Raw genomic sequence first — 14,286 nt, forward strand, 5'->3', positions numbered from 1 at the left:
CAACTGGTTCCTCCCAGGAAATACCCAGACAGGACAGTCCCAAAAGGAAAAGCCATGCCAAGTTTCTCTTCTCAGGATAGTCCTTATGCCCTACCCAAAAGTCAACTCTCACTCACACAAATGCCTCTTGACATACTCATTTTACTCCTCTGGGGCTGCAGTTTTCCCCCTCAGCATCACGCCACAAAAACATTACTCTGGCACACTAAAACACACTTGAGTTATTATCTACAGTTCTTTGAACTCAAAAAATCACGAAAACATAATAATGATGTTTTAGTGCCACTAGAGAAACAGGGCAATGGAATGGTTTGTACTCAACTGGACATGGCTGCTTTGCTCCACAGGCTACCAGCCCAGAGCAGCACAGATATGAGCCAGCCCAGATCTATTCTTGCACAGTCCATGAAGACAATACACCCAGAACTGATCTCCAGGCATGGGTGTAAGGTCCAGACACACAGAGTTTTGAGAAACCTAACTCCCAATGATCTGTTCTGAAATTAAATTACTTGATCTAAGACAATAGAAGGTAACAAAGCAAAGCCCTAAACCAAAGACTCCTAAACTTCAAATGACCTTCTCAAGTACTGGATCCTCTTTCATTTCTTTACTAGTCAAGGGGATGTCTGCAAGGGATTTTACGTAAATGAAAAGTGCATATCCCACACATATCACTGAACTGTCACAACACCAATCCCACTTTCAGCTGGAATTTTCAACTCTTTTGCTGAAGTTGTTTTCTCATAATTAGTCAATAAGGGGATTTTAAAATATTTTTTTACATTGACAATATAAGGAAAAATACACTAAGATTACTTCTCAGCTGATTTTCTGCCATCAGAGCTAAGTATAGGGACAAAAATAGGCCAACTAAGAAGTAAACTACAACTGAAGAGAAGCATGGATCTGCAAATCAGTTACGTGAGTCCATACAAATAATTTCAACGATTTCCTCAAATTTCACCACTGTTGTGTGGTAAGAAGTAAAACTAAACTGCCTACCTCAATGCAATGTTGTGAGGATTAATTGGATGAAACTCATCAAGCAATATAATACACAGTGTCTTGCTGCAGCTTGTTTTCTTATCCTACTAAAAGCAAATCAAACACCTTAGTCTTTCCTGGAAACTGTGATAGACTGTTTTTAAAATTTAAAGATAATTTCTTTCATAGTGACATTTTTTTCTATCCCAAGCTGTATCTAAAAAAACATTTTTTTCACACCATTATTTCTCAGCATATGCATAACTTAAAATACACATATCAACAGGGCATATGGCATCTACTTGAACATTAAATTTAAAATCTTCTCCTTTCAAAATATTTGCTTATTGATAATGACTATAAATCCATACTAGCAAAATGATACATACTTTTTCCTTTTAAAGACTCAGAGACTTTTTTTTTTCCTTCAGTGGAGAATGCAAGAAAGCTCCTTACAACTGCAGTGTACCTATTTTCAAAACTACATTACAGTGACTGGTTTCCTATGACAAAAACGTGCCTAAATTACTACTGAGTCTCAAAATTATTTATCCCCCATTAAAAAAAATAAAAAACATCTTTCCTACATTTGCCAAATCCAGTCCCTAAACTGTTTGGCACAACCAGCAATATTGTCATTCACTCAAATCTTATCATTTTCCACAAAATCACTACTGAAGCACACATCTGTTGTGTGTTTGCAGAACCCGCAGTTATCACGGATTCCAAAGTGCACCTTATCAGCTGCTACGAAAGGGCTGTGAGATCTGTCATCCTTTGTGCACCAAACGTGACACTAAATAACCTTCAGCAAATACAGTAGTGGCAGCTAGGGTCACAGGAGAAGAGATTATACCTTCTGATTAGCTCTCCATACAGAGTATAATACATTTAAACTGTGACATGGAGAATAAAGACAGTTTCATTCTGTGAAGACAAAATATCTCATACTTTCTGCCAGAAGATAGATGCCTTTGATATGCATATATGTATGTGTATAGATACATGTGTATATATATTCTGGCATGAAATAAAAAGACTCAGTAATACAACTTCAAACAAAAGGTGGGATTTTAAACTTACAGAAGACACAAAATGCAAAGTTAAAATTCCTGCAAGGTTTACTCCTATGGGCTCACTCCTGCAAGGCTCTGTACTGTGGTCATACTCCAATAAGGAAGTGAAACATGCCAGCAATCTCACTCATTTCAAAGGATCTACTCATAACATTTAATTTATGCAACTTGCTTAAGCATTTCAGTTAATCAAAAGGAGATCACTAAGCACTTTGCAGATCTAGGACCCTTATGTCTAAGGACAGCATCAATTATGTAGTGGTAAGGACACAAAAAAATTTCCTTACCACACATGCTATCATTTTGAACTTTCTGGTATTACCAAATTTAGTGAATACTCCTCCAAGTACTCTGTTATTTGGAAAATATAACGTAGGCACTTGGGGGTACAAGAAATGGTTAAAAAAAGGAAAAATCAACCAACACCCTTTCCTATTGCTAACAGACTAAGAAGGTTCGAGTAGAGAAATGAAACTGTTTTCCAATAAAAATAAGAAGTGGGAATTTAGGAAACTAAGATAGTTCTGGAAACAGACTTCAGAAAAATCACTTGCTGTTCACATAAAACCTGTCTGACAGTGTTTTGACACATATCAGAGGTGAAGATTTTTCATCACTTCACCAACTCCAGCTAAAGTAGCTGCATAATAAAGGCTCACAGATTTAGAGAAAATGTCTGAAAACTGTCTGAACGATGAACAGAACAGAAACTGCTCTGAGGCATGATCTCATCCTTACTGCCACAGAGATGTACTTGCCCAATTTCATTTCTGCACCTTGGCTGCTGCTGAAGTTCAAAGCTGAGGTCTCCTTCCCACAGAACTGCCAAGGGAAGACAAGCTGAAGGTGATACAGCACCCTTCTCCTCCCTGAGTATTGGAGCTACCTATGGCACTGCCTGTCACCTGTCAGGGGACAGGGAACAACCATGCAGCCTCCTTTCATCGTGGTGGCAGCAAATATCAAAAGAGAAAATATATTAACTTAATTTTCTGTTAAAATAGGGTTGTATTTAACTGCTTCACACTTTGCACCATACCTAAAAACTGTGTTGAGAAAGTTTTTCTCCTTCAAATGTCAGTTAATTTCTAAGTAGCAAGACAATGTGAGAATACAATGTTTAATTGTTCAGCTGTTCTAGAATACAAATGTAAAAATGATTAAAATTTTATGCAAATAAAATTTTGCATAAAAGATACATAATCATTAATGGTAACGCATTCTAGAAGGCAAATCATTTTATTATCTACCTTGTCTGTTCCTTTGAGATAGAAAAGATTGGAACAAAAAAAAAAACACAAACAAACAAATAAAAAATAACAACTAAAACAAAACAGGAAAGCCCCTCTGAGAAAACCTGGCAGAAGTTTTTATATTTTATCTAATTGAGCAATAAAACCAAATTCCAGAAAAAAAGCTAAAAACTGAACCTCAGTGGTGTATGTGTTCTTGAAAAAAGCCAGGAATTGTGAACTAAGTTGCACCTGGCAAGGCAAATAGTTGAAAACAAAGTATTAACCAGTCGTTGTTGATGAAGTTATCAATACATGTAACTCACATCCAGCAGTTTTCAAGTGTGTCCCAAAATCTGCAGACACATTATAATGAGCTGTTGAGGCCAGACTTGTAGGACTCATGCTTTTGAAATCACAGCTCACACAGGATAAGGTAAAGAATACACAGATAACTTGGCTTAAGCATGAATGCTGAAGATTTAACAGGATGACCTTAATTTCTTCTTACAAAATGACCCCATCAAAACCACATGTACATATAGTATGTTTTAAGGTAAATCACCAGCTTATGGAAACTAGTAATATTTTTTACAGATTTTATTAATCTTCAGCTCTGCTGGTATTGCAATTGGAATGTTTAGTAAGACAAATCTGGATTTCAGGCAGTGGTAGCAGAATGATGTCCTCATGTTTTTTGAAGAATATTTTCTATTATATTTATTTAATTTGGTTTGGTTTTTTTTTTCCAACAGGTCAGCCAGTTAGAACTTAATCCCATAGCTTGAACTAAATGTATCACCAGAGCATACACCCCTTCCTCAGGCAATTACAAGGTAGAAAGTAAATCCAAAGTCAGTTATCAAGATTTTTATCTTCTTAGTTACAAACACCTGGAAATAAAAAATTACAACATAATGGTGGGGCAGCAATAATTTTATGGTTATGAAGGGAGTGAAAATTACACTGTTTTGTGTTCTGCAACTAGAGTAATGCCAAGAGCTCTATTAAACTCAGAGATTAGTGCTGAAATGCATAAAGATGTGAAACAAATATATTAAGCCTTCAAGCTCTAATCCTAGGGAGTCTTGAGATACCAGATCTGAAATTCACCTTGTCAAGCATGTCCTATAAATCTCTACAGGGAAGCAATCCAAAGTCCAGTGGGAAAATTCTTTCCACTGGTTTCTTTGGGTTTTGGATAGGGCTCCAAAAAAATCCAGAATTCAAGGAAAGCTACAGTAGAGCACCCAGAATATAATTTTCCAATGGTATAAATCATTAATCTATGACTGAAGCTCCTGAGATACCAGTTTATGTTGAAATCAAAATGGAGGATGGGAGGGAATAGGTAACAGGGGTCAAGGGACAGTAAGCAGAATAATATGATTTCAGAACATAATCATGACTGGGGAAGAGCAACACAAATAGTGTCAGAGCCCATGAACTTTCCTAGCAGCAGTAATCAGAGAGATATTTTAATGACTGCTATACGTGTAGGGCAATAAAAGTAGACAATTTTGTTGTGTTGCATAAATAACCAAACTGTTTACTCTTCATTTTTTCCAGTAATTTAAGCACAAATAACCTAAAATTTTAACACTTGAAAAAATTACATGAATTTTTAAAATATGGATTTTAGTAATCCATACTACGTTGGACGGTGCGTGCACAGAAGCTGTAAACCTGAGAACATGTACACTAAGCATTTTCCAACAATATAGTTCTACGATTAAAGCAAAGGTCTTCTTAGTGTTGCAACACATCCTATGTTGTGAAACAGGAGCAATTTGTTTAAGTGACAAATGAAAACAGCTTACCTAATCCTTTTAGGAGATCCTATCAATTAAGAAATAAATGCGAAAGGTCTTCAAATGAAAAAAACCACCTTATAAAAAAAAATGTTTTTCATTATGTTTTTCATTATATTTGTGTTCAAACACAGCAGGAGCTGTTAGAGTCTAAATAAAACTACCAAGGTAATTACACTGGCATTTTTCTACACAGATATCAATTTAAGTAAGTTTTTAAGAATACTCATATCAGTTTGAGCTATAAGTGGCAGTTTTATATTTCAGGGCAGTTAGTCAGATTTTACTGCTTAATGTTCAAAGAATCATTTTTTAAAAATCAAACTTACATTGTTTTTTCATCTCCTTAAGTTGATCCTTAAAATACATATACTTTTCATTCTGTTGTAAGTCTGAGTCACTGTTCATGCTCTCCATTTCAAGGAATTTTTCTCGCGCCAAGTTTTCTAAATCTGGTAAATTTTCTGGTTTTTCTCGTTTTACCTGTATGGAAGAAGAAATAGACTGTATTCATTATGACACATTTTAATACAAAGCAGAAGACATCAAGCAAAACTTCATTAGCATAATCTCAGTTTCTTTTGACTACAGTTAGGCTTCCTGCTCTGAAGCCATAACCCCCAAGTAATTCATTTCAGTAAAAGTAAGCATGAAATGTAGATATTAGCTTCTCAGTGTCATTTAACTCATTTTCTGGGTATTTCTCACAGTAGCAAAAGGGAAAACTGAACCTTGCAGTCAAATTACCTCTGTAAGTGGTGAAGGTAAACATGTTAACAGGAACCAGCATAACACTTAATGAGAATGAAACAAAAGTATACAACTCTGTCCAGAAAGCAAGAAGATAACAGAAAATCTAAAATAACTTTTAAGAGTTTTGCAAAAACCTCCACTCTCATCACTTTGGAATCAGGTTTACAGAAGCCTATAATCTACATGGAAGATTAGAGTGGTAACACCAGCAAGAACAGTACAGCTAACGTGAAAGGAAATCACCCCAATTTATTTGTGCTGTCTGAACAAGAAGCATTAAGCCACACAAGCAGGCAAAAACAGTTTCTTGAAAAGCACTTACTTATGGCAAATACATCTTGAATGATCTAAAGAATAAATACCCAGAAAAGGGAAGTCATCACGCAGACAACATTAAGATATTCTAAGAATGCAAAAAGCACTCTGGGAAGGCCCTAAAATCAATAATTGGAGATTTCTGTTTCTCAAGGCAACATTAAATTCTAGGGAAGTGTAACTTTGACAGTTCTTCATGAGAACCAGCTTAGGGACTGCACTGTCCAATGAGGATCAGCAACAGCACCAAGTCAGAAAGTAGGTGGACGTCTGGCAAATCCTTAATGCTAAGCATTTTCTGAACCAGAAAAAAAAGCCACTTCTATCCCAAAATCATTTCAAAATATGCCAATCTGAAAAAATGGAGGTAAGCACCATTTCTGCTGAGCCACTCTTCCCCTACCACACATACTAAATTCTGCCCTTCACCAGACCATGACACCATTCATTGTGAAAGACAGGAAAAAAAGGAGCCTACTGAGAAAAAAAAAACAGTCTACTTCATCAAATCATTTACAAGTTTAAAAGTTTACAGAGACCTTGGAAATCCTACAGAATATATTTTGTTTTGGGAGCCAAATAAATAAATGTTCACATAAAAATTGACTTAGCAGATACATAAAATGAAAAAAAACCCTTTACTATCACTTAAGCAAAGCAAAGAAATCCATAGAACTATTACTTTTTCCAAGAGTAAAGCCAGTTTGGCACATTTACTTTCAGCAGACGCAAGTTGTGGCAAGAAGAAAAATAAGAAAAAAACATGCACTGCCAGGTGATAGAATGAAGTTTTCAAAGGCACCTGGAGATAAAAGATCACCTACCACAACATCCAGCTGTAAATGGGAGAGACTCAGTAATACTTTTGTACCAAAGGAGCACAGTGACTATGAAAGACCAACAGCATGTCATCAGAGATGCTTAGACTGCTGCAGGAGCCAGCAGGAATGTAGAAACTTTATCCCATGATAAACAATGTAGAAACTTTATCCCATGAAAGGAACAGAGGAAAACAGAGCATCCTGTGCCCAGTGCAGCAAGGACAATCATTCACACTCAAATGGCTTTGCCTGTGCCAGCATCACAGCACCCTGCTGCCACAGAAGGCCGATCACAACCCCAACCAGCATTGTTCAGTACTCAGCTGGAGAAGAAACTTGGCTATCAAGTGTATGCAAGAACAAAAAGGCACTTACTAAATCAAAATTCATTTAAAATGCAAGACATTATAAAAGAATGCTTTGATCTGGACTCATGTAGTGCAAACATATTCCTTTCTGCAACATCACACTGATTTTACTGACATTCTTTCTTTAACATAACATAACATGTGGAACACACAAGAATAGTCCAAATAACAACTCAACACTAAGATCTGCCCTCATGACAAGTGAGAGCACTATGGCCAGATCCCATATAGAAGATCCAGCTGTGTATACTAAAAATAACCCTGAAGTGCTTCTAAGTTGCTGAGACTGACACCAATAGTAAAATAAATTATGTGGACATTCATCACAGGCATACATCAGCAGTAAAGACAATGTCAATAATCTTTTCCTCTCCACAGGGACCACATTACACATTGATAGAGTTACATCAGGAGCTCTTTATCTTTTTCTTGACTCATGGAAGATTTGAGTGCAGATATGCATCAACATAATATCTTCAATCATACCCTCAGACTGAGGTGAAAAGAAGGGCACAGTCAATGTTAGTTCAAACAGTGGTTCTCAACTCCAACTTCCAGAATTAAAAGACTTTTTATGAGCAGAAAAAAAGGCAGGAACTGTAACTTACAGCATTACACTACCAAAAAGGACACATGTTTGAGAAGGTGCATTACATCACCCTGTGCTAGTGCTACCTCACCTCAAGTGCTGTGTGCAATCTTGGGCACCACAATGTAAGAAAGATATAAATGTATTAATGAGCACCCAAAGTGGGGCCACAAAGATGGTAAATAGCTTAGAGGAGGAGCTGTATGAGAAATGGCTGAGGTCAGCCCAGAGAAGAGGAGACTATGGGGAGAAGCTCATTGCAGTCTGCAGCTTCCTCGTGAAGGGAAGTGGAGGGGCAAGTACCAACCTTAGCTCTTTGGTGGCCAGCTACAGGACCCAGAGGAAGAGCACAAAGCTGTGTCAAGGGATTTAGGTTGGGTATTAGGAAAAGGTTTTTCACCCAGATGCTGGCCAGGCACTGGGACAGGCTCCCAGGGAAGCTGTCACAGCGCTGAACCTGAGAGAGTTCAAGGACTATTTGAACAATGCTCTCAGATACATGGTGGGATTCTTGGGAGTGTCCTGGGCAGGGCCAGGAGCTGGACTCAATGATCTCTGTGTCTCTCTTCTAGCACAGGATACTCTTATGATTCTATGATATGCACACAAATAAACTTTGTCTGTGCCACTGTGGAGCTACAAAAATTTGCATTAAGACATCTCACTAACCTCAAGAGAATGTTTACATAAAACTCTCCCTCAGCACCTAACTAATCACACAGCCTGCTGCCATAGGTCTATTAAAGTAAGAGCTAGCCTACTATTTGCTAAGGGCAACATGAACAATTCCACCAGCTATCAAGAGAAACAATATCATTCACACTAGCTCTATTCCCAAAAGCAATACATTACCAGATTGTGAGGACAGCCCAGCAACGCGGCATATATGACAAAGGCTCAGACAACCACCTCATACAGAAACCTAGAGTCAAATGTGAGAGATGCTCAAAGAATGCACTTTCTTGTAGTTTAACTTCTTTCATGTTCACAATTTAAATTCAGTTTCTGTTCACTTCCACATGATTGCTTTCATTAAAATGATTAGTAGAGACACCATTCCTGACCACACTCAGTACTGTACCACACACATGCTATTACTGAAATGCTAGGTAGACCTTCTGGAAGGTCAACACATCACAGGGGAATAATAAAGCATGTCCACCCACTATAATAACAAGCAAATATATTTTGCTGTGCACAAGCAATTTCTCTTCAGTGCTGCATATCCTATGCCAAAGAGAGGGCTAGAGAATGGTCTACACAACAATATAAATGAAAACAAATTAAAGAAAATGTCCTATCATTGGGGAGATCTGTGAGGATCTCCCCTACATCCTCACAGTGGGACAGAATTACAACATCTTATACACTGCATCAGCAAAACACCTTTACAGGTTCATTACAGTTTTCTTTAGCTCTTGCCACGCACCTACTCCTACTCTACAGATTCTTGATGGATGTAGGAGTGATGAGATCAGCATAACAAAATGTCTGAGGGCAATACAAACATAGGGTATGGCTAAAGGAACAAGGCAAAATTATCAGTGTTCAGGGCACCAAGCTGGGGTCATGCTCCTTCTTGGTCTCAGCAGCACATCAGATAAATGCTTACCAGCAGACCTGAAGTCATTGACATGTTCAATTCCTCAGAATAAGTTACTTCACACGAGAACCAAGAAAGACACATTAAGCAAACAACTGTTCGTTTAGCAGCACTGTCAGCCAAAACCAGCATGCTAAGTAACACCTTGCACTCATTAGTCAAACCATTGAGAGCTACATTGATTTTGAAATGGGGTGGAGGCATACACACCCTACAAAGCATCCTGGAAATTACATGTAAAATGAACTGGGAGTGTTCAGGACATATGGTGAAAAGAAGTATCAGTCACAACATCTTGTTTACAGCAACAGAAAAAGCAAAAGCATCTGCTGTGCCATACCAGCAAAGATCCACATGGGTTTTTACATGGGGGCTCAGCAATAAGGAAAACAGACATGTTATATATAACATACATATACATACATGATCTAGCAGAAGTCCTGATAAGAAAACACATTTGCAAAGGATAAAAACATAATTGTTTAAGACACATTTACTCATGGCTTCACACCATACCACCTGGTCAGAGCGGTATGTGCAAAAGGGTATCTGTGTTTGACAGACAGTGCTTATGGAATGAGCCACTTCATGACATGTCTTCTGCCAATACCTGTCTGTAAGGATACACCTTCCTCTCATGGATTCTTCCACTGGGAGGGTGTATATTCTGTGCCTAAACTGTTAAAACTATGCCTCCAAAAATCAGGCTTTTTAAAAGGCCAGCCTGCAGAGCCTAAGGGAAGAGTAAATGCATGGTATTCCAAGGGACAATCTGGGGAATTTTTATTTCATCAATTACCATAACCACCAAATCAAAAATAAATTATGCTGTTCCAAACCAATCTCAGAACGAGTAAGGTCAAAGGTACCGTAGACTAAAATTGGACTAGTTTGTGGTATTAGTCTCCCTTCAGTACGGGATCAGTGTCTAAAAAGGCACTAATTAGCATAACCCTGCATGCTGCACTGCAGCATTTAATAATTGTCTTGCCCAGTCCCAAAACACTTCACAAACATTAAAGAATTTAGCCTCAAACACCCATTGTGACATGTACCATGTATTTTACAAATGGAGAGGCTGTGGCATTAGGAGATTAATAACTTGGCCTAAGGTTGCACAAGGAGACTGTGGCAGAACCCAGAATAAATACCAGAATAAATAAATGCCAGTTCTGTGCTTTGAGCACAAAGCCATCCTTTTACCTTCTCCTTTAGCTGAGGAAAAGTTCAAATTAACATGTGCATTTGGTTCACTCTCTATAAAGAGGCCTGAAACAGCTTGTGGCTGCTTGGCAAACTTTGTGATAAAAGAACAGCATTTTGCCTGTCACAGAAATGCTCCACTGGTCTTTGCATTGCAGTGGTTCAGCATGTGACACACCATGGTTATTTTTTAGCCTTTTTGTTCTTCTCTCTAGCACAGAAGTCTTTTAGCTGCATATTTTTATCCTGTCACTGTTCCAAGGTACTCTTTCTCAGGACTATCCTTTATATCCCTGGTATTTGGAAACTTGCCAGTACCATCCATTTTATTTCTCAGAAATTTCTTGCCATACCTGAACCATGTTGCAGCTTCCTCAAATCTGTGATAAAATCTACAAAAGAACTGTCTTTTCATAGAATTCAGAATTCTCACTAGAGTCTTTCAAACCATGCATTATTTGTTCCCTGTAATTTAATTCCTGCAAAATATGGACTTCTGAAGTTTAATTTATGGATCTTATTGACATTTGAGTTTTGTGAGGTATAGAAACATTCCTGTTTGCTAATGAACTTTTGAAAGACCAGTCAGCTGAAAAGGCAGAATTTCTTCATTTTCCAGATTCTTTGTTGTTTCATTTATGAAAGGGAGGGTGATTAGTCTCTCAGTGCTATAAAGCTCAGAGCTATGTAGTTATTTAGATATTTATGTTCTTTTGGGACAGCACAAAAAAGGATATGGTGATGTTTTCACCTAACTCCAAACTCAAGAGTAATTTAGAATGTATTTACACTACAGCCATGTATGTGCCTCTGCATGTGGTTACCAAACACTGACAGCAGCTGCATCTTTTGAAGAAAAAACTTCTTATAGTTCCTGCTGGGACTGAATTTCTTACCTCTGTGAATTTGATTTTGTGAAGGAACTCAATCGATTTTTCAGACAGTCAAATTCAGGTCCTTTCAGGAACAGGTGTGCTAGCCTACTGCATCCTACAAAGAGCCAATTCAGAACCTGGGAACCTCACATTTTCTGAGCTGACATAACTTTAAAATGTCTGAACCAGACACGGACATATCTAAATCTGCTTACTTCAGAGAACAAATGCCAAGAATTGGCTGAAAACAGCAGTAAGAATGTCAGAACATCCTCTCTGAGCACCTCATATCATAGAGAAAGTAACTATTCTTCCTTTATTTACCTCTGCTATGCAACAAAAGCAGACAGAAATGAATGTCACCTTTCTTTCTTATTTAACAATTCCTACATCCTATTATTTCATCCTTACCTCACTAAATTATTTATTATTACAAATATGCAGCCTTTCAACACACATATTTATTTTACCTCAGGGTAAGTCAAAGTTTGCTGTGATTATTTATTATAACCAATTTTTTTTCACTGAGAGGGAAAATAACATGGGACCTAAGTAAATTTGTGGGTTGAGTCACCCATACATTTTGTGAATCATGTGAGAACCAACTCTAAGTGAGTCACCACTGTAACTGAATCAGGCTGCAAAATTTCAGCTCAACCTAAACAGTCATTTATTATTCTTCAATGGCTAGATACAAACCCTTAGCAAATATCAGATTCTTTGTTGATGCACAAATAAAACACTGCACTTGGAAACAACTGCAAGGACAGTCAAAAAGTATATCATCATTCAGCAGCAGGAGCTGCAGTATGAACAGAGCTCAGCTGCAGCCAGAATTGCCTAAGGGCCCATATCTGATTCAGGAGATTCAACACCTCTGTACATCATGGCTGCAGGGCTGGGACTCCAGTTGAGCAACACCTTTGCAGACTATTGTGAAATACCAAGAGAGGCAGATTTGTAAGGGCTGACCCACAATTATGACACATACTGCCTTAATAAACCAGACAAGCACAACAGAAAATCACTGTCAGCACGATTCAAATATCCCAGAACTCTGCTAAAGTAACAGTATGAAGGTGAGGCAGGGTTGCCGTGGTTCCAAAACAGCACAACGAAGTGGTTGTAGCTAGGCTGTCCCCATAATAAAATTGCCTTTACCCTCCACAGTTTCCTTCCCCTGCTTTAAACACAGCTGCTGCACTCGTTCAACCCTTAAAAAGAAAGTAAGCACTGAGAGGCACACACTGCTTCCAGGTATACTGGGGTGTATCCAAGCAAACTCTCTCAACTCCTGGCACTCAACAGTCATTTCAGTAAGGCTATTAATGGGTTTTGGCCACCCTGCTTGCTTTCTGTCTCCTGTTTAGAAAGGAACCATATATATAGGGTGGGATTAATGTAAATGAGCACCAGGTGAAGAAACAAAACTGCCTGTGTGCATGCAAAGTTTACAGTCTGAACAGCATCTCTTGGGGTTCCCGGTTAGAAGTTTCACCTCAAGCAAAATGCTCTACTCCACACACATTCTAACAGAAAAAATCCACTCATTTGTATTTACCCCAGTTACTGACTATGGTAGAGAGAAGATGGTGAACACCCTTTTGTTTCTCCCCAAGACCCTTTGTGAAATGCTTTTCAAAGTGCAAAGGGGTAAAAATAAGCAAGGAAATGGGATCTTATTGAAATACCAGTTTTAAAACTACCTGTTACCAATAACATAAAAATGGCTCACAAAAACAGCAGTAAATGTGAGTATTAAAGGTGTGGTTTTCCCAAGGTACCAAACTGAAGAAAGCTCATGGATATTTAACACCTTAATCTTTTCAGCATTTCTGAAAGTCTGAAAGTTTGCTGCAAGGGTTGAACTAAATATTCTTAATGACTTCAACAAAACCGAAGTCTGTCTTCATCTTGTTTTCTGTATGTTTTATTCCACATATGAAGTATGAATATGACAAAGCAAAAACTTTGCTTTGGAAATAAGCTACACAGCTGAACTAAGATGCATTAGCATCTGCATCTTAGTTCAAAGCCACCTTGCTTCATACTTTCCACAATAAAGGACACCTGAAAAACTGTGAACAGTGTAAGAAACTGCAATTGAGCACAATAGTAGCAATAGCAATACCTAACTGTAAAGTGGACAATGAAATCTGGTAGTTGACTCTAGAATAGGAAGGATACAAGAACCATTTTTAAAAATTCAGGCAGATTTGTCATGCAACCCTCTTGCAATTCATACACAGTATTATGGTTCAAGACATGGTGAAGGAGCAAGGCTGTCTTCTTCTCCTTGTACCTAAAAGTTCTGCCATAAATAGAGTTTATATGAAAATTAATTTTGGTGCACTAGAGATACATAGCATTTTGCACCAAGTAGTTTTGCCTGAGCACAGATGATGGCATGTAACAGCAAAACCAACTTACAATTCTTTTCTTATAAAAAAATGTTGCTTTGTTTTAACAGTGTTTTAGAAACTGTGAGGCAGATGGTGCATCTGTTTTGGCAAGGTTGATTCAGCAAATGCATCAGGCTGCTGAACCAGTTTACCAAGCTGCTGATTAATTCTCATATTTAGCAAATACATTAACATGGATATTAGAGCTATTTTTCTTTCTTTAATATCCCACTCAAACTGATGAGAATTTA

The 14,286-nt window shown here is 37.8% G+C and overlaps 1 protein-coding gene across 1 annotated transcript in view; it reads right to left on the reverse strand.

Annotated features, from left to right (window-relative positions):
* NSMCE2 (NSE2 SUMO ligase component of SMC5/6 complex) overlaps positions 1-14,286 on the reverse strand; it is a 132,342-nt gene that overhangs the window by 66,379 nt on the left and 51,677 nt on the right. Inside the window, exon 4 of the mRNA XM_021542346.3 lies at positions 5,436-5,589. Coding sequence (XP_021398021.2) covers positions 5,436-5,589 — 154 coding nt within the window. The remainder of the gene's footprint in view (positions 1-5,435; positions 5,590-14,286) is intronic.

The sequence above is a fragment of the Lonchura striata genome, chromosome 1 (assembly GCF_046129695.1).
Source record: "Lonchura striata isolate bLonStr1 chromosome 1, bLonStr1.mat, whole genome shotgun sequence".
Classification (NCBI taxonomy): Eukaryota; Metazoa; Chordata; class Aves; order Passeriformes; family Estrildidae; genus Lonchura; species Lonchura striata.